This window comes from Pristis pectinata, chromosome 13, assembly GCF_009764475.1.
Source record: "Pristis pectinata isolate sPriPec2 chromosome 13, sPriPec2.1.pri, whole genome shotgun sequence".
NCBI classification, from domain to species: domain Eukaryota; kingdom Metazoa; phylum Chordata; class Chondrichthyes; order Rhinopristiformes; family Pristidae; genus Pristis; species Pristis pectinata.
In genome coordinates this window covers 52,664,107-52,685,225 of record NC_067417.1, presented here as the reverse complement: position 1 = coordinate 52,685,225, position 21,119 = coordinate 52,664,107, and the positions used below count along the sequence as shown (strand labels likewise).

At 46.9% G+C, this 21,119-nt stretch overlaps 1 protein-coding gene across 7 annotated transcripts in view; it reads right to left on the bottom strand.

Annotated features, from left to right (window-relative positions):
* LOC127577091 (NACHT, LRR and PYD domains-containing protein 3-like) overlaps positions 1–21,119 on the bottom strand; it is a 43,063-nt gene that overhangs the window by 412 nt on the left and 21,532 nt on the right. For 6 of the 7 annotated variants that reach the window (XM_052027969.1, XM_052027967.1, XM_052027966.1 and 3 more), the window contains 7 exons: positions 20,433–20,599; positions 19,062–19,233; positions 18,897–18,962; positions 5,763–7,500; positions 806–892; positions 339–509; positions 20–187 (listed from right to left, as the gene is read on the bottom strand). In XM_052027969.1, coding sequence (XP_051883929.1) covers positions 20–187; positions 339–509; positions 806–892; positions 5,763–7,500; positions 18,897–18,962; positions 19,062–19,233; positions 20,433–20,599 — 2,569 coding nt within the window. The remainder of the gene's footprint in view (positions 1–19; positions 188–338; positions 510–805; positions 893–5,762; positions 7,501–18,896; positions 18,963–19,061; positions 19,234–20,432; positions 20,600–21,119) is intronic. The other variant, XM_052027971.1, reaches the window with a different exon arrangement.

Here is a 21,119-nt window from a genome sequence, read left to right as displayed (position 1 = left end):
ATATGAACACAAAACTCACCTTATCCACTGCAGACTCTGGAGGGTCAGTATGAGGCGGCGTAGAGCAGGAACAGATGTGTCTGTGAAGGAGTTTGATCTCAGGTTCAGCTCTGCCAGTGAGGGGATTGTACTGAGAGCAGAGACAAGATCCTCAATGCATGAATCTGTGAGACCGACATGCCTCAGCCTGGAGATCAGAGACAGCCGGGTTGAAGGAGAAAGAAACAGGAAACAGGGAAACCCTCAGTGTTTACCAGTAACACAATTACTGACAATTTAATGTTCAGTGTCAGACACCCAGTGACTGTAAACACAATCTCTCAGAGTCTGGTACTCACTCCAGTTTCTGTATTTTACAGTCCTGATTCCTCAGAGCAGCGGACACCAGTTTCACTCCTGAATCTCCCAGTTTACTTTCACTCAGGCTCAGATCCGTCAGTGAGCTGTTTATACTGAGTGCGGAGGCGAGATCCTCAGCGGAGCAATCTGTGAGACCCACATTGTCCAGCCTGGAGATCAGAGAGAGTGAAGGGTGAGGGACACTTGGGCAGGTACATAGATAGGAAATGTTTAGATGGATATGGGCCAAATATGGGCAAATGGGCTTAGCTCTGAGGGGAGCCTTTGCAGGCATGCACCAGTTGGGCCGAACGGCCTGTTTCTGTGCTGTATGACTCTGCGACACAAAGACAGAAGCTGATGCAAATCACCAGTGTTTATAAGTAACACAATTACTGATCATATTAACGTTCAGTGTCAGACACCCAGTGACTGTAAACACAATCTCTCACAGTCTGGTACTCACCGCAGTTTCTGTATTTTACAGTCCGGGTTCCTTAGAGCCGCAGAGACCAGTTTCACTCCCGAATCTCCCAGGTCATTGTTCCCCAGTCTAAACACAGACAGACAGAGTCAGAAACAAACTGATTCAGATCCCGGGTCTGATAGGATTTCTCCCACTTGGATATTTCAGAAAACATCAAACCCTTCATGAAATTAATGACCACATTTCCCCGCACTGTCAGGGAATGTCATTGCCCCCCTCCCACAGTTATTCACGGAATGTCAATAATTAATTTAATAAGTGCTGTCAGTAACAAATCCTCAAATATTTCTGATTATCCACTGCTGAAAATTAAGAGGGGTGGAAATGCACCGAGCTGACAGACAGTGGGAAAGGCACCTCTATATGGATGGGAGGGGGGCCACAGCCAGACAGGATGGGGGCAGACACCCCTGTATGGACAGGACAGGGTGCATAAATCCCCAGACAGGTGAGGGTCACCCCCATACTGGTGGCAGGGAGATATCCCCAGATGTACAAGGGGAGGGGAAAGAAACAACCCCAGACGGATGGGTGGGATGGCACATCCACACACAGATCGAGAAAACATTCCCACACTCGCCCACCCCCCACACACACGCATAGGGAACTAACACTCTTCCCTACATACACACACAAGAGGAGGGGCCTCCCCCACCCCACACACACAGAGGAGAGAAGCCCATAAAGAGGGGGCAGACACACACACAGGGTTAGGAAACACCCCACATGGGCAGTGGTGCGGGTAGAGGCACCGTGTAGTGAGAACAGAGGGAGCAGGTTGAAGCAGGGTCACGTGATCCACAGCTGGTCGGCACCAATGGGAGAAAGTCGAGTTGTGGCCACACAGCTCTGTGAGTGGTCCCCGGACCAGAAGCAGCAGATCAGGAGCAGACACTCGGGGCAGGGTGTAACACACAGCCTGGTGAATTGTACAAGCTCAAACACACAACCTGACAATTACAGAAGCAGTGGGTAATGTGACAAAGTGATTATTCCAGCAGGAATTTCAAGACATTAAAAAACAAAATGCACAAATGGAAAACAAGTTGACTTACAGCCATGCAGGAGGTGGTAGGGAACCAGGCTCCGCCTGAGAGAAAACAGAGTACATCGAGCATAGACTAGAACAGCACAGGAATAGGCCCTTCATGCCACGAGGTCTGTATCAACCAGGACACTTAATTTAAACAGATCCCATCTGAATGCACATGGTCCGTATCCCTCCATTCCCTGCCTGTTAACATGCCTGTCGAAATGCCTCTTACACATTGCTGTCGTTTCTGCTTCCACCACCACCCCTGGCAGCACATTCTGAGTAAGAAACTTGCCTCACACGCCTCCTTTAAACCATATCTTCTGGCACTTGACATTTCCACCCTGGGAAAAAGATGATCTCTCCTATCTCTGCCCCTCATCATGTTGGACACCTCAATAAGGTCACATCTGAGCCTCCAACACTCCAGGGTATTAAAGCCCCAGTCTCTCAGGCTCTCCAGTCTCGGTAACATCCCCGTAAATCTTTTCTGCACCCTCTCTACCTTAATTACAACCTTTCTATAGCTAGGCAACCAGAAGTGCACACAAGTGCAGTCTCACCAACGTGTACAGTTGTAACATGATGTCCCGAGTCCTGTACTCACTGCACTGATTAATGAAGGAAAGGTGCCAAGCACCTTCTTCACCATCCTGTCTACCTGTGTCACTACTTTCAGGAAACTCTGTATCTGCACAGCTAGGTCTCTGTTCTATAACACTTTTCAGGGCCCTACCATTTACAGTGCAAGTTCTGCCCTGGTTTAACTTCATAAAAAGCAACACTTCATGCTAGTCTGTTAAATTTACCATTCCTTCTATACTTTTCCAGTTGATCTGGATCCTGTTGCAACACAAGACAACCTTCTTCACTGTTCACACCAGCAATTTTGGTGTCATCTGCAAACTTACTAACCATGCCAACAGCATTCTCATCCAAATCGTTCCACCTTCCACCAAGCCAATTTTGTATCCAGTTGCCCAGCTCATCCTGGATCCCATGTGATGTTAACCTTCCGGATCAGCCTACCATGCGGGAGCTTGTCAAAGTCCATGTGGACCAGATCTACTGCCCTGCCCTCATCACTCCTCTTTGTCACCTCTTCAGAAACTCAATCAAATTTTTGAGACACAATTTGTGTCAAACAGAAACCATGCCGACATTCCCTATTCAATCCTTGCCTTTGCAAATATGGGTGGGTCCAGTCTCTCAAAATCCCTTCAGTAATTTTCCCACCACTGATCTTAGGCTCACTGGCCTGTAGTTACCTGACTTCACCTTGCTGCTTATTAGCCACCCTCCAGTCTTCCAGTATCTCACCCGTGGGTAACTGCGATGCAAATATCTCTACCAGGGCCCCAGCAATTTCTTCCCTGGCTTCACATCATGTCCTAGTGCAAACTTGGTCAGGCCCCGGGCATTTATCCAGCTTTATGCGCTTTAAGATCACCAGCATCCCCTCTATTGTAAGGTGCACATGTTTCAAGACATCACTATTCACTTTCATGGATTCCCTGACCTCCATGAAATTCTCCACAGTAAATACAGACGAGAAATATTTGTTGAAGACCTCACCCATCTCCTGTGGCTCCACACACAGACAAACAAATGAGGGCATAGATAAGGTGAATACACTCAGTCTTTTTCCCCAGGGTTGGGGAATCAAGATCAAGCAAACATTTAAGGTGGGGGGGTGGAGATTTAGCAGGAACTTGAGGGGCAACTTTTCCATCCAGAGGATGGTCAGTATATGAAATGAGCTGCCAGAAGAAGTGATTGAGGCAGGTATATTAACAACTTTTTTTTTAAAAAGTACATGGACAGGTATATGGATATGGAAGATTTGGAGGGAGATGGGCATCTCCTAAGGGCCCATTTCCATGCTGGATAATTCCATGATCCTTCAGGGAACTTATTCTTTCCCCAGTTACCCTTTGCTCTTAACATATGTGTAGAATCCCTTAGGATTCTCCTTTACATTATCTGCCAAAGCTACTGTATCTCAGATCCTCATTTTGCTCTCCTGATTTCCTTTTTCAGTGTACTCCTACATCCCATACTCCTCAAGGGATTCTCTTGATCCCAGCTGCCTTTCCCTTACATATGCCTCCACTTTGCTGACCAGACCATCAATATCCCCCTGAACCAGGTTTCCCTAATCTTGCTGGCCTTGCCCTTCACTCTAACAGGAACATGCTGGCCCTGAACTCTCCCTCCCTCACTTTTAAAAGCTTCCCAATTTCCAAGTGCCCCTTTATCTGCAAACAGCCTTTCTCAATCAACCTTTGCAAGTTCCCGTCTAATGCCTTCAAGGTTTGCGTTACCTCAGTTTATGACTTTAATTTATGAACCCGTCCCATCATTTTCCATAACTGTTTTAAAGCTGATAGAATTGTGGTCCCAATTCTGGCCCCAACGTGCTCCTCCACTGACACTTCAGCAACTTGCCATGCCTCGTTGCCCATCCACATCCAACAGAAGATGTGGGGGGTGTTTAAAGACCAACTGCACAGAGTACAGGACAGGTATGGTCCAGTAAGAAGGACGGACAAGGATGGCAGGGTAAGGGAACCCTGCATGTCGAGAGAGGTGGTGAATCTACTCAAGAAGAAAAAGGAAACGGGTAAGGTTTAGAAAGATAAAATGAAACAGAGCCCCTGAGCAATATAAAGAAGTCAGAAAAGAACTCAAGAAAGGAACTAGGAAAGCCAGGAGGGGCCATGAACAGTCCTTGGCAAGTAGGATTAAAGAGAATCCCCAGGCATTCTATACATACATCAAGAGTAAGAGGATAACGAGGGAGTGGATAGGACCACACAAGGATAAAGGAGGGAACATGTGCTTGGAGGTGGAGGATGTGGGTGAGGTCCTAAATGAGATCTTTGCATCAGTATTTACCAAGGAGAAGGACATGGAGGATAGGGAGGTCAGTGTGGAGTGTGCTAATTTGCTAGGGCATTGAGATAAAGGAGGTGGTAGTCCTGAGTCTCTTACAGAACATTAAGGTGGATGCCCCCAGGGCCTGATGGGATGTACGCCAGGTTAATGAGAGAGACAAGAGAGGAGATTGCTGGTGCCTTGATCAATATCTTCGTGTCCTCGCTAGCTGCAGGTGAGGTCCTGGAGGACTGACGAGTAGCTAACGTCTTCACTGTACAAGAGGCCCCACCACTGGCCAATGTGTATCTGTTCTCTCAAGATAAACCCATAACCTGGTACTTCAGAAATATCGATTGGTCAATTTCAGCTCCCAATCACCACCAAGTGTTAGTCTGGATTAGAAACATGGGCCTGACTTCACAATTTTCTGACCCAGAGGATGAGAGTTGGCCGCTGGATGAAGGGACAGTGAGCGGATTAGAGAATGTGAAGAGCTGTGTTATTATAGAGTTAACGTACTGCCCAACCCCTGTAGGGAAAGGTCAGCTCACCCACTGACAGCCCGGATCTGTGATCTGTGGTCTGCACTTTGCTACTGAATATTTAGTGTTTATGCTCCCTCTCGTGCCCACGTTTGACAGTCCAGTGACAGACATTTCCCATTCTTTTTGGGGAGAGGGTGGGATGTTCTGACACCAACTCTTGCAGTTGGTGTCGGACTGGGTGCCAGGAGCAGCAAGAAGCAGCCTCGTCAATGGGAGTGAGAAACAAAGCGATATGCTAACAAATACTGCAATGGCTGTTATATCCTAATCTGTTACAGTCTCCAACATTCCTTCACAAGGTGCCATTTTAACCCCACCGATCCTAGGGGAAGTGCTGACTCACCCTCTAGTTATTTTTCCATACTTGTTCCAAATCTACTTTTCGACAGTTTTCTCCAAACTGTTTCTTTTCCTTCATTTTGAAGCTGTAAAATCAGGCAGTGTTACACAATAGAGTTATGAACAAATTAATAGTTACCCTAAAGCTTGGCATTTGTGCAGCCCAGGTCCCAGCCGCTGGAGTCCTTCATACTGAATGTAGCAGCGCTCCAGATTGAGGTGTTTTATTGTATCACAGAACTCAATGACATGAGATAGGACGGCGCAGTCAATCGGGGTCAGTCGGAGTCCACTGAATGAAAGTGTTTCCACAGATCCCAGTGTGTCCTGAGCCAGTCCACTATCCTGGGACTCAAATAGGTAATGCAATGTGTTTAGGAGACTCCTCTTCCCAGCATCACTCCCAGCATTTTCAATCTGGCATTTAATCACCTCCTTCACCCAGTCAATCACTCGGCAGGTTGTCTGATCGGGAAATGAACCCAGAAACTCCTCCAGGCGCTGAGCTGACTCTGAGGAGGAGAGACCGGCAACAAAGCGCAGAAATACCTCAAATCGCCCATCTGTTGTGCTGTGGGCTTCAGTGAGGAGTTTCAGGATATCCCCAGGATCTGGAATCAGGAATTGTACGAGTGCGGCTACAAATTCTTGGATGGTGAGGTGTGGGAATGTGTACACCACGCTCCGGGCAGAATCCTCTCTCTCCAAAAGTTCCATCAAGAACCCGGACAGGAACTGGGAAGGCTGCAGACTATACTTGATTAAATCTCCATCTGTAAACACAATCTTCTTCTCGGACACTCCCGTGAAGGCCATCTGACCAACCCTCAGTAACACATCACGGGGGCTTTCAATCTCACGGCCGTGGTTTTTCAGGATGTTGTAAATATAGTAGGAATACAGTTGGGTGATGGTCTTGGGAACTCGCTGTGGGTCTCTGTCTCTTTCTGTGAAGAAGGGGCCCAGTGCCAGACAGAGGATCCAGCAGTAGGAGGGGTTGTAGCTCATGGTGTACAGGATCTCGTTCTCCTCCACATGCTTGAAAACAGCTGCTGCTACCGTCTGATCTTCAAAAAACCTGCTGAAATATTCCTTCCGTTCCTCACCAACAAATCCCAGGATTTCAGCCCAGACACCGATCTCCGCATTTTCCAATAAATGTAATGCTGTGGGGCGGGTGGTCACCAGCACTGAACACCCTGGGAGCAGCTTGTGCTGGATTAAGCTGTACACAATATCAGACACTTCACACCACCACTCGGGATCTGGGCACATGTGTTGAGGTTCTGTGTCTCTCCGACTGTCAGCAAAATCGATCCTGTCCTTGAATTCATCCAAACCATCGAATATAAACAGCAACCCTTCTGGGTTCTGCCAGATCTCTCCCAGAATAGTCTTCACGTAAGGATACTGATCCAGAATGAGCTCTCTCAGGTTTATTCTTCCTTGAATCACATTTAAATCCCGGAATTTGAAGCTGAAGACAAACTGGAAGTGTGGGTATATTTTCCCCGTGGCCCAGTCATAAACAATTTTTTGCACCATTGTTGTTTTTCCGATCCCCGGGACTCCGGCCACTGCTGCCGAACTCCCAGATTTGGATTTACTCCGGGAAAAGCTGCTCTGGAACAACTGATCAGTCCGGACTTTTTCCAGCTCTTTCCGGAGATGTTTCTTTCTCCATTCCTCATGTTCTCGGCCTCTTGCCAGCAGCTCATGTTCCACAAGTCTCCGATGCCGAACAGTAGAAATGACGGTGAGCTCAGCATATTGATCAACCAGCTGGAAAACCTTCATCTTCTCCCTCATCAGGATCGTGTTCACTCTCAGTGTTTCAGTCTGTGCCTGCAGAGTCTCTTTGTGTTTCTGTTGAACATCTTCCATGGGAAGAGACAGAAGGTGGCCACAATGTTAGATGTCTCAATTCAACAAAAAACTTGAAAACTCACACTCCAGACTCAGTGTTTAAGATTGAGCATTTCAATGCTTCCAATGACATTGGAACAGATAGTTAAACTCTTCACAGACAACTAACCTGAGAGTGAACAATGACCAAGAAAATAAAAGATCCCCATATTCTGATATTACTTGAGCTGTGAAGGTGAACAGTCCCCCATTATCATACCTTGTCTACACTGCCATTAGCACTTGCCATTAAAACTACAGGTATCATTCTTCTTGGAGACCAGTCTCTGAGAACCCTCGTGTTGATCTGGTGTGAAAATGGGGAACGAGGCATTTTGTATTCTGGGAAAGGGACAAATTGCAGATTCACAACAAAATTAATGTGCTAGAAATAGTCAGCTGGTCAGGCAGCATCTGTGGCAAAGAAAAGGTTGAAGCTTCATGTTGATGGCATTTCATTAAAACTAGAATTTAGAAAACCAGCATGCCTTCGGTTGCAGAGAGGGGAGGGAATGTCTGTGACAGGTCAGAAACCAAGAGAGACTGACTGCTGCCAGTGCAGGCAGAAAGAGGGTATTGAAGGCTTGTCATTTGCAGCTGGTCTCTCTGGAGGAGGTAGAAATAGGAGGGGAGAGGGAAAAGTGAGAAAAAGCCAACAGGTCAGACAGCATCTGTGTAGAAAGAGGAACAAAACCAACTTCACATTACAGATTGATGACATATCATGGGAAAGAAAAAAAAATCAGATGCAGACTGGGGAGGCTGGTTATCTGAAAAAAGTTGTATTCAGTCCTGAGCCCAGCAAATTGTCATGTGCCTTGTGGGAAGATAAGATTCTGTTCTTTGAACTTCTGCTAGTCTTTGTTGAAACAGCATGGGAGTCCAAAGTCAGAGAGGACAGAGTGAGAAAGGGCTGTAAAATAAAAGAGGCAGGCAACTGGAAGCTCAGCGCCAACCAACATTGTCATCTAAACAGGAAATGGAGGATGAATTCTGTAGCAAAATGGTCCCCCAGTCTGCTACTTAGTTGAGAAGGTGAGTCAGTATTGATGGAAATGGAAGAGAAAATCTTCCCTTTGGAACGGTGGAAAGGGAGGGAAAGGGCAAATGTACCTGGTACAGGCATCACACAGCTAGTGGTGGCTGTTGCTTCAGCCCTTGGGCACATTAGCTTGGGCACTGTGCAGTGGGAGAGGGTCAGTCAGTGATTTTACAGGGTTTCCACTGGGACTGTATCAGTGTGTGGTTTGATTACATGGGTCTTCAGTGCACTGGGAGAGGAAAAGGCCATGAATGGACATGCGAGCCTGTGTTGAGCTCCTACTATCGTGCCCTCCCCATTGTGAAACCCTTCGACTTCCACTTCCGTATTATCCTCTCCTGCCCTGTCTCCGGGGCTTAAACCACCTGTTCCTTCTTATTCCCACCCGAGTGATGCTTCTGTTCTGACTTCTTCCTTCAACCTTCAGCAGCTTGAGATTGCCTGAAACTCTACTCCAACTCGGAACAAGCCAATTCACTCATTGATTGGTCACAGGGTTGTTAATTCAAGACCAAAGTCCTGTTCATAATCCACTGCAGGTCTACGTCACCTCCCTGGCTCTGCAACTGGCTTCAGCCCCACACTCCCATGGTTTCTGTGCTTCTTTAGTTTGACCATACTGCTGCCCCCAGATTTCTAGTCTTCCACTGGAGCTGTGCTTTTCAGCTCCCGAGGACCTAAACTCCAACATTCCCTCCTTAAACCTGTCCACCTCTTCTTGGACTTCCCCTTTATTGTCCTCTCCAGGGCATCGCTACCGTTTGCACAGAAAGGAGAAGACATGGGATAAATTCCCCAATAAGGACTGGATGAATTTATGTGGAATATTTCAGACAACTCTATGGTCATGGAATCACTGGCAAATTGGGGCTGCTGAAGGGAATCAGAAAAGGTTTGCAAGTTATTGGAAATTTTGGCTAATAGGAGTTCGATGTATTTGTATTGCCAAGAGACTGGCTAAAATTGGGATGTATTGGAGTGTTACAAATGGAATTCCCAGCATTAGTGAAGAAGCAAGCTCAGAGTTACCACAATAATTGGGAGATATTGGAATCCAAGAAGCAAAAGGGTATAGGGTTCTTTCTTAGAGACACAAGAGATCCTGGAATCTGAAGCAACACACACAAAAAGTGCTGGAGGAACTCTGCAGGTCAGGCAGCATGTATGGAGGGAAATAAGCAGTCGATGTTTTGGGGTCAAGACCCTTCGTCAGGACTGGAGAGGAAGAGGACAGAAGTCAGAATAAGAAGGTTGGGGGAGCAGCGCATGCAGGCAGGTGATAGGTGAGTCCAGGCGAGAGGGGGAAGGTAGGTGGGTGAGGGAGGGTGGGGAAAGATACAAGAAGCTGAGAGGTGATAGGTAGAAGAGGCAAAAGGGCAGGAGGAGGAATCCAGCAGGAGCGGGCAGTGGACCATGGAATAAGGGAAGAAGGTGGGGAATAGATGAGCAGGTTATGAGGGTGGGGGAAGGCCTATGGGAAGTTAGAGAAATCGACGTTAAGGCCATCAGGTTGCAGACTACAAAGGCGGATTATAAGATGTTGTGCCGAGGCGGAATACAAGGCCACCCACCTCCAATGGCATCCTACTACCAGGCATAGCTTCCCCTCCCACCCTCTGTCCAAAGGGATCGCTCTCTCTGTGACTCACTAGTCCACTCATCCCTCCCCACCAATGACCCTCCCGGCACTTGTCCCTGCAACTGCACTAAGAGCTACACCTGTCCCTGTGCTCCCTCCCTCATCACCATTCAGGGCACAAGACAGTCCTTCCAGGTGAGGCAGTTCTTCACCTGTGAATCAGAGGGTGTCATTTATCGCATCCCATGCGGCTTCCTCTACATCAGTGAGACCCTTCACAGATTGGACGGCCACCTTGTCCAGCACCTTCGCTCTGTCCGCCACAACAGCTAGGATCTCTCGGTGGCCAGCCACTTGAGGCCAGATGCAGGTTGGAGGAACAACACCTCATATCCGCCTTGGTAGTCTCAATCTGATGGCCTCAACATCGATTTCTCTATCTTCTGGGAACCCCTCACCTCCTCCCCCCACCATTTTCTCCCTCCTTCCCACCCCCATGTCTTTCCTCACTCCTGTGGCCCCCTCCCCCACCCTTATGACCTGCCCATCTATTCCCCACCTTCTTCCCTTTATTCCATGGTCCACTGTCCTCTTTGCCCCTTGGCCTCTTCTACCTACCACCTCTCAGCTTCTTTCTTCTCCCACCCTCCCCCACCCACCTACCTTCGCCCTCTCACCTATCACCTGTCTGTGTGTGCTCCGCCCACTCCCCAACCTTCTTATTCTGGCTTCTTCCCTCTTCCTTTCCAGTCCTGAAGGGCCACGACCCGAAACATTGACTGTTTTTTTCCCTCCATAGATGCTGCCTGACCTGCTGAGTTCCTCCAGTACTTTTTGTGTGTAATTTTGAAAAGAGTTCTTTCTTCCTTCCCAAAAGGTTAACTGAACTGGGATCAATCACTTGGTCAGGATGTTGAAGAGGTGTAACAAATGGGATCAAGAGAAAATTGTTGTGTTCCCATGTACAGCGGGAAAGCAAGGAAGTGCGGGATGCTAGGTTGGCCTACTTCCCAAATTTTTATTGGGAACCCATAGTCTTTTCCAGGACCCAAACATTCTCCTGCTGTACTCTGTTAGGGAACATAACCAGGTACACACTTGAAGTGTCAGTGGGGAAGCACTTTGGAGATACTGAACAAAACTCTAACTTACAAGGTAGTTCTAGAAAGGAATAAAGACAGTGCAGAAACTAAGTTCCAGAACAGGGGAAAGGATCACTTTAATATCCAAAGACAGGAGCAAGCAAACATAGCCTTGGTGAAACTACTTGCAGAGAAGTGTTCATCTGACACATGGGAGCCATTCAAAAGTGAAACAGAGAGTTGTTCCCACAAGGGTGACAGGCAAGAAGAGCACATTCAAGGGACACCGATTATTAAGGTATATTGATGGCTAGGTGAAGAAGAGGAAGCATAAGGCAGGCATAGGGAACTAAACACAAGGAAGGGCCTTGAGAAGTAGAGAAAGTATAGTGGAGGGGTACTTAAAAGAATAGATTACAATGGCAGAGTGAAGACACGAGGTATCACTGGTGGACAATTCTAAAAGAAAATCCCAAAGCCTTTTTCAAGTATGTTAAGGGCAAGAGGGTAACATCGGCAAATCAGGGACTTAAGGAACAACTTGTGTGTGGAACCAGATTTGTCAGAGATCATAAATGAATATTATTCATCTAAATATACCTTCGGATACAGTGGCGGGATGGGGTTGTCAGCAGCAGCATCTAGGTCACTGGCACTGTGACCGGCTCTAAGGCTCAGCGGGGAAGGTTAAAGTCAGGTGGAGCAACAGAGATAGGAGACTCGATAGTGAGGGCAGCACACAGGAGACTCTGTGGCTGCAAAAGAGACACTAGGCTGGTACGTTGCCTCCTGGGTGCCAGGGTTAAGGATGTCTCAGAGCGACTGCAGAATGTTCTCACAGGGGAGGGTGAGCAGCCAGAGGTCGTGGGGCACAGTGGCACTAACGACATAGGTAGAAAGGGGAATGACGCCCTGTACGTTAAGGGCAAGGGCTGCACAGGGAGTTAGGAAAGCGGCTGAAAAGCAGGACCTCGAAAAGGTAGTAATCTCTGGATTACTCCTGGTGACACGTGCTAGTTAGGGCAGGAATAGAAAGATAGAACAGTTTTAAAGTAGCTGTAAATCAAGATATGCGTGGACCTTGCAGGAGGGTATTAAATGGAACATGGCAAATTACAAGGGTATTAGGCAGGAACTAGAGAGTTAATTGGGAACAACTGTTTTTGGGCAAGTCCACATCTGACATGTGGAGGGAGTTTAAAGACCAACTGCACAGAGTACAGGACAAGTATGTCCAGTCAGAAGGACAAGGGTGGCAAGGAAAAAGGAAGATTAAGTAAGGTGTAGAAAACTAAAATCAAACAGAGCCCTTGAGCATTATAAAGAAGCTAGAAAAGAACTCAAGTAGGAGGGCCAGGAAGGGCCATGATAAGTCCTTGGCAAGTAGGATTAAAGAGAATCCCAAGGCATTGTATACATACATCAAGAACAAGAAGATAACTAGGGAGAGGAAAGGACCACTCAAAGACAACAGTGGGAACCTGTGCTGGCAACGTGGAGGATGTGGGCGAAGTCCTAAGTGAGTACTTTGCATTGGTATTTACCGAGGAGAAGGACATGGAGGATAGTGAGATCAGCGTGGAGTGTGCTAATGTGCTAGAACATTTTGGGATAAAGACAGAGGTAGTGTTGGTTCTCTTGAACATTAAGGTGGTCAGATACCCAGGACCTGATGGTATATACCCCAGGTTACTAATAGATGCAAGAGATGAGATTGCTGGGGCTTTGACCAAGATCTGTGTGTCCTCCCATGCAAGCTCCAGGAGGACTGATGAGTAGCTGATGTTTCATTGCTCAAAGAGAGAAATAGGGATACTCCTGGACTATAGACTGGTCAGTCTCATGTCGGTGGTAGGGAAGCTGGTGGCAAGGATTCTCAAGGATGAGATTAATGAGCATTTGGAAAACCATGGCCGAATTATGGACCATCAGCATGGATTTGTGCAGAGCAACTCACGTCTTACCAATTTAATTGGTTTTTCAATGAGGTGACGAGGGTGATCAGTGAAGGTAGGTCTGTGGATGTTGTTTACATAGATTTTAGTAAGGTGTTCAACAAGTTCCCTCAAAAGATTAAAATGCATGGGATCAAAGGTGACCTTGCCATTTGGATTCAGAAACGGCTTGTCCATAGAAGACAAAGGGATTTATTCTGGTGGGATTTATTGATGGGATTTATTCTGGCTGAAGGTCCATGACTAATGGTGTTCTATAGCGATCTGTACTATTGGACCTGTGCTGTTACTGCAGACAATGGAAAGATTGGTGGTGTTGGGGGTAGTGTAGATGATTGCCAAAGGATGCAGCGAAATGGCAGATGGAGTTTAGTCTGGCCAAGTACAAGGTGTTGTATTTTGGGAGATCAAATGTAAAAGGACAGTAAACAGTTAATGGCTGAACCCTCAGTGTTGATGTACTTGAGGTCCTAGTCCAAAGCTCTCTGAAAGTGGCTGCACAGGTTGATAGGGTGGTAAAGAAGGTGTATGGCATGCTTGCCTTTATTAGTCAAGGCACTAAGTTCAAGAGTCAGGAAGTTACGTTGGAGCTTACCAAAAAGCTGGTTTGGCTGCATTGCATTCACTTCCGGTTGCTCCATTACTTGAAGGATGTGGAGGTTTCGGAGAGGGTGCAGAAGGCGTTTACCAGGACACTGCCTAGATTAGAGGGCACGTGCTATAAGGAGGTTGGACAGACTGGTATTGTTTTCTCTGCAGAGGCAGAGGGGAGACCTGAGAGAAGTTTATAAGATCATGAGAGACAATAAATAGAGCAGTTAGCCAGTATCTTTTTCCCAGGGTCAAACTATCTAATACGAGAGGGCATGCATCTAAAGGTGAGAGGGGTAAGTTTGTATTGTGTTTAAATACACAGAATGGTGGGTGCCTGGAATGCACTGCCAAGGATGATGGTGGAGGCAGATATGATTGAGGTGTTTAAAAGGAATGGAGGGATATGGACATTGTATAGGCAGAATGGATTAGTTTAGTTAAGCATTTCATTACTTGTTTAATTAGTTTGGCATGATATTGTGGTCTGAACGGCCTGTTCCTGTCCCTATCTGTTCTATGTTCTTAAATTCATGAAGGAGAGCGACTTCGTAGTTGGAGAATTCAGTGAGGAGATGGTGAAATTACCATAAACAGAAGGTGTGAGATGTGTTACTGGGCTTAAAGTTGGAAAAATTCCCTGGGCCTGAAAAACGCATACATGGGTCTGTGAGGCAAAGGGGGAGATTTCTCAGGCCCTGTCAGAGAATTTTAAATATTCAATAAGCTGCCAGATGACTGGAAGACAACAACGATGGGACCTTTGTTCAAGGGCAGCCAAAATCAACCAGGCAATTACAGGCCAATTCCTTAATGTCAGTGATGGGGAAGTTATGAGAAAAAGTCCTGAGGGTCAGGATTAATCTACACTTGGAAAGGCAGGAGCTGATCAGGTAGTCAGCAGAATGGAGACACAAGATATTCTGCAGATGCTGGAAATCTGGAGCAACACTCAAAACGCTGGAGGAACTCAGCGGGTCAGGCAGCATCGATGGAGGGAAATGAACAGGCGATGTTTCTGGCTGAGACCCTTCATCTGGACTGGGAAAAAAAGGCAGAAACCAGAATAAAAGGGTGGGGGGAGGGGGAGAAGCATGAGTTGGCAGGCGATAGGTGAGTCTAGGTGAGAGGGATGGTAGGAAGGTGGGGGAGGGGGGAAAAAGGGGATGATGTGAGAAGCTGGAAGGTGATAGGTGTGAGAAGCAAAGGGCTGAAGAAGGAATCTGACAGGAGAGGGCAGTAGACCATGGAATAGAGGGAAGGAGGTGGGGAACTAGGAGAAGGAAGCTAAAGGTGATGGGCAGTTTGTGAGGCGAGTGGGAAGAGAAGGGGCCAGAGGGATAAGGGAAAACAAGGTGGGGGGGGGGGGGGTGAGGGGAATGGTTACCAGAAGTTAGAGAAATCTATTTTGATGTAATCAGGTTGGAGACTACCAAGATGGAATATGATGTGTTGCTCGTCCAACCAACATCTGGCCTCAACATGGCAGTAGAGGCGGCTCTGGACAGACATATCTGTGTGGTGATGGGAAGTGGAAGTAAAATGGCTGGTCACCAGGAGATCCTGGTGATTGCAGCACATGGAATGAAAGTGCTCAACGAAGCGACCACTGCCCCAATCTGCGTTGGGTCCAGAGGGATATTTTCTCAAATGGAGGATATAAATTATGGGAAGAGACTAACTAGGGTGGTTTCTTTCCTTTGGTATCGAGGAGGCAGAGGAGGAAACGGAATGATGTATACAAAATAAGGAGAGGCATAGATAGGGTGGAGAGAAAACCTTTCCCCATGCTGTAGAGGTTTCGAAAACTGGAGTTTATATGGTTTGGGTGAGGGATAAGAGTTTCAGAGGGTATTAGAGGAAGATTTCTTTCATCCACTGGGTGGTTGCAATCTGCAAAGTTCTGCCTGAGTGGGAGGTAGTGGCAAATGCTCGCACGGCATGAGCTTGTCATTCTGGTTGGGGGTCTGTGATCAATGCTATTCCCGAGGGATTAGTGCTGGGACCTCCTGTTTGTGATTTGTATAAAACAACTTAGACGAACATGCAGACTGGTGGATGGGTTTGCAGATGACATTAAGAATGGTGGAGACATAGACATTGTATTGGTATATTATTGTCACTTGTACAGAGGTACAGTGAAAAACCTGTCTTACATACCGATCGTACAGGTCACTTCATTACACAGTGCAGTTACACTGAGTTAGTATGAAGTGCATTGATGTAGTACAGGTAAAAACAGTAACGGTACAGAGTAAAGTGTCACCGCTACAGAGAAAGTGCAGTGCAATAAGGTGCAAGGTCACAACAAGGTAGATCGTGAGGTCAGAGTCCATTTCATTGTATAAAGGAACCATTCAATAGTCTTACCACAGTGGGGTAGAAGCTGTCCTTAATTCTGGTAGTATGTGCCCTCAGGCACCTGTATCTTCTACCCGATGGTAGAGGAGAGAAGAGAGAATGTCCCGGGTGGGTAGGGTCTTTGATTATGCTGGCTGCTACACCAAGACAACGAGAAGTAAAGACAGAGTCCAAGGAGGGGAGGCTAGTGTCTGTGATGCGCTGGGCTGTGTCCACAACTCTCTGCAGTTTCTTGCGGTCCTGGGCAGAGCAGTTGCCATACCAAGCCGCGATACATCCAGATAGGATGCTTTCTATGGTGCATCTGTAAAAGTTGGTGAGAGTCAAAGGGGACAAACCAAATTTCTTTAGCCTCATGAGGAAGTAGAGGTGCTAGTGAGCATTCTTGGCTGTGGCATCTATGTGATTTGACCAGGACAGGCTGTTGGTGATGTTCACTCCCAGGAACAGACTCGATGGGCCGAATGGCCTGCTTCTGCTCCCTTGTCTTGTGATCTTGTGAACTTGAAGCTGTCAACCCTCTCGACCTCAGCGCCACAGGTGCATGTACACTGCCCCCTTTCCTGAAGTCAATGACCAGCTCTTTTGTCTTGTTGACATTGAGGGAAAGGTTGTTGTCATGACACCATTCCACTAAGCTCTATCTCCTTCCTGTACTCTGACTCATCGCTGTTTAAGATACGGCCTGCAACGGTGGTACCATCTGCAAACTTGTAGATGGAGTTAGAGCAGAATATGGCCACACAGTCATGAGTGTATAGGGAGTAGAGGGCTGAGGACGCAGTCTTGTGGGGCACCAGTGTTGAGAATAATCATGCCGGAGGTATTGCTGCCTATCCTCACTGATCGCGGTCTGTTTGTTAGAAAGCCAAAGATTCAGTTACAGAGTGAGGTGTTGAGTCCTAGGTCTCGGAGTTTGATGACAAGCTTGCTTGGGATTATAGTATTGAAGGCAGAGCTGTAGTCAATGAACAATAGTCTAATGTAGGTGTCTTTACTGTCCAGATGCTCCAGAGCCAAGTGTAGGGCCAGGGAGATGGCATCCGCTGTAGACCAGTTTCGGCGATAGGCGAATTGCAATGGGTCCAGGTTATCTGGTAGGCTGGAGTTGATGTGAGCCATGACCAACCTCTCAAAGCACTTCATGATGCTGGATGTCAGAGCCACTGGTCGGTAGTCATTGAGGAATGTTACCTTACTTTTCTTTGGTACCGGGATGATAGTGATCTTCTTAAAACAGGAGGGAACCTGAGATTGAAGCAGGGAGAGGTTGCATATGTCCGCAAATACTTCTGCCAGCTGATCAGCACAAGATCTGAGCACACGGCCCGGGACACCATCTGGGTCAGGTGCTTTCCTCGTATTCACTCTCCAGAAGACTGATCTTACGTCCTCCACTGTGATCACAGGTTCAGCTGCGTTGGTGGCTCTCAGGGTGGATGGTGACAATCCACTTCCCTTTTGTTCAAAACGCACATAGAATGCATTGAGTTCATCAGGAAGGGATGTGCTGTTGTTAGCTATGCAGCCCGAGTTCGTCTTGTAGCCTGTTATGGCATAACTGATGGCTGGTCAGGGACTCTATTTTGAGTGGGTATTGCCTCTTGGCATCCTTGATAGCTTTCCATAGGTCATACCTCGATTTCTTGTACAGATCAGCATCACCAGATTTGTGTGCAGCAGTCCTCGACTTCAGTAGGGAGTGGATCTCCCGGTTCATCCATGGTTTTCTGTTTGGGAACACCTGTATTGTCCTCTTTGGTACACAGTCCTCCACACACTCGCTGATAAAGTCTGTGATGATGGCGACATACTCATCAAGGCTGGCAGCTGAGTCTTTGAACATGGACCAGTCCACTGTCTCAAAGCAGTCACGTAGGAGCTCATCTGCTTCCTCAAACCAGCACTGCACAACTCTCTTAACCGGATCCTCCCGTTTCAGTTTCTGTTTGTATGCAGGGAGAAGGAGCACTGCCTGGTGGTCTGATTTCCCAAAGTGAGGACTAGGGGTGGCTCAGAAGGCATCTTTGATGGTTGTATAGCAGTGGTCAAAGGTGTTGGTGCCCCTGGTGGAGCAGGAGATGTGCTAATAGTATTTTGGTAACACACTCTTGAGATTGGCCTGATTGAGGTCCCCTGCGATGATGAAGAGGGCCTCAGGGTATCCTGTTTCAAGGTTGTTGACCACAGAGTATAGCTCATTGAGTGCAGGCTTCATGTCCGTCTGTGGTGGGATGTAGACTGCCATCAGGATAGCTGAAGCAAGCTCCCTTGGCAGATAGAATGCCGTCAAAGATTACAGCAGAATTTTTACTGGTTACAGACATGGGCAGAGAAATGGCAGATGGAGTTTAATCCAGGCAAGAGAGAGGTGTTGCATTTTGGGAGGTTCAATGCAAGGGAAAAGTATACAGTTAACAGCAGGATATTTAAGAGCATTGACGTACAGAGGGATCTTGGGGTTCAGGTCCATAGGTCCAGGTAAATAAATAGGGCAGTTAAAAAAAAAGGTCTACAACATGCCTGCCTCCATTGGTTGATGCCCTGCCAGGAGTATGGGGCTTCCACAGTGTATGAGGACCCTTCAAAAAGCATGAATTGCAACTGAAGTTCAGAAGAGTCATTGACTAATAATGAATTCCAAATTACATCTGTCCTATTCGCTATCGTTTGATATCTGGATTCCCAGGTTCTGTCAACCTCTGAACAAATGGTTCTGTCAAGCAGTTAGTTTGAATCGTGTATTTTAATCACTCACCTTTCAATTGAGAGGATAAATCACATGAACCTCGGGTGATGTTTGTGTACTCATATGGATTAGGACCTGTTTAAATCAAAGAGCTTTCATGAAGCAAGATCTGACCAACATCGTTAAATCTACACTATTTTAGTTCGATTCTGAGTTCAGTGTGTTTTACCGTACCAAGCTCCTGGATTTCTTTCAGTACTTTGTCCAACTTAGGTAATGCATTCCTCATTTTCACAAAGGATTCCCACATCACCCTCCGGGCCAGGGAGCCTTTTCCCATCACCAGACTGAGGAAGACTGTAGAACTCTCCGTCCAGTTTCCTTTCTCCACAAGCACAGTGACTTTCTGTAAGGAACAACATTGAGTATATTGAGGAAAGGGCTGATGGACACCGAGCAATGAGGAAAATATTTGCTCATTCGTGGGATGTCCCAGTAGTTTTGAGCACAGGAACAGCCACTGGACTGTCTCTACATCCATTCTGTACATCTCTGGATTCAGTCGTTAGCAACAAAACAGTAACTGAAGAAGGTTACCGAGCAGAGTATTATTGTAGCAGAGTGAGGAATCACTGACAGATTTAATGTGATTCGTTTCCTCTGCCCTTCTGTCTCCAACGGATTACTGACTAACAGCATAATTCATTTGTACAAAAGCACAACACCGCAGGTGATGGACATCAAAACAAAACCACAAAATGCTGGAAATACTCAGGTCAGACATCAGTGGAGAAAATCAAGGTGTACGTTTCAGCTCTTTCATCTGAACATGGCTTCGAATATGGTTCACTTGCATACTGGATAATTGACAATAACCAACAACTGGCTTAGAAGGGAAGTCTTTTAATTGATGGAAACAACTGGAAAACAGCAATTACCACCAAGTAATCTCACCTGCCTTTTCTGATTTAATTAGAAGCACCAACCAATTACAAGAATTCAATCACTTCAATCATGGTAGGCATTATCCTTTGGCACAACTACTGCCCATGTAAAACCTCGGCAACCCAGACAATGTATCCAGCAGAGGCATCTCTTAGTTCATGTTGTTTTTGGTGATGGTGAAGTGAGGAGGATATCAGGCCCCAAGCCTGTGGATTACAGTTGGTTACAATTCTGCTGCTGCTACTGAAAACAATGCCTGGTGGACGTCGGGCTTCATACTGCTCCATCTGATCTGAATCGTTCTTTTTCAGTACAGTGGCAGTGACTCACACATGCTGAATTTGACCAACTATATTGATAGGACATGAACTGGATTTTCAGCTCTGACATTGGTTCACTAGTTCACTGCTCCCATAACACTGAACTCAGTGCAACATGTTTGGGAGGAACAGACGACTCGGAGTCTACAGTTCCCAGCTCCCCACCTCACAGGTTTTGGTCCTGATGCCTGATCTGTTGCAGGCAGATTGATCAATGTTCACATTGCAGCAAACAGTCTCCGGAATGTGAGAAGATAAAGGAGAATGACCTCGGTCTCTCTTCTCTCTGTTGCCGTCCGTTCTGTGACAATAAACGGAACTCGGTGTTCCTCCCACTCACCTGGTGATCTTGTCCACTGAAGCACTGCTTTTCTCTCAACATCAAGCTGAATCCTTCCACCCTTTCTTCAATCGCCTGTTTCAGTCTCTCCCGGTAGAACTTTGTCAGCTGGAACAGTTGCTCATCGTCCCACTGTGTCAGGAGCTCGGAGATTGTAGACTTTGGATCTGTGAACATAAATGGAGAAAATGAGCACCACCAACCCAACACCCACCTCAGTCCACCCAATGCACTACCCTCACTTCCTATCCCAAACGCCACCTTCACCAACCTACTCCATGCAGATCATCACCACCCTTTCTGTACAAAGATATATTCTCCTTCAGTTCACCAATGTGTTTACTGCCACCAAAATCACCAGAAACTACTGTATCTCCAACACATCCCCCAGCACCCCTACCACGACAATATTCACCGGCAGCAAATTCCAGCAGGAATTAGTTGATTCCCATTTTCATGTTGCACTACATACCAGCTGGATTATTTATGAACATTGTTCCTTGCAACATCTGTTCTTTTAACATGCTGATTCATAAATGTGAACACCACTCACAAGCCTGTCAATTACTTGTACCACTTTCCGGAGGGAGGAAATCCCTCCATTTCAGAGGGCAGTTGAGAATCAGCTGCATTGAGCAGGCATACTCCAGGGGAAATAGTGCCAGGTTTCCATCCCTGAATGGCATG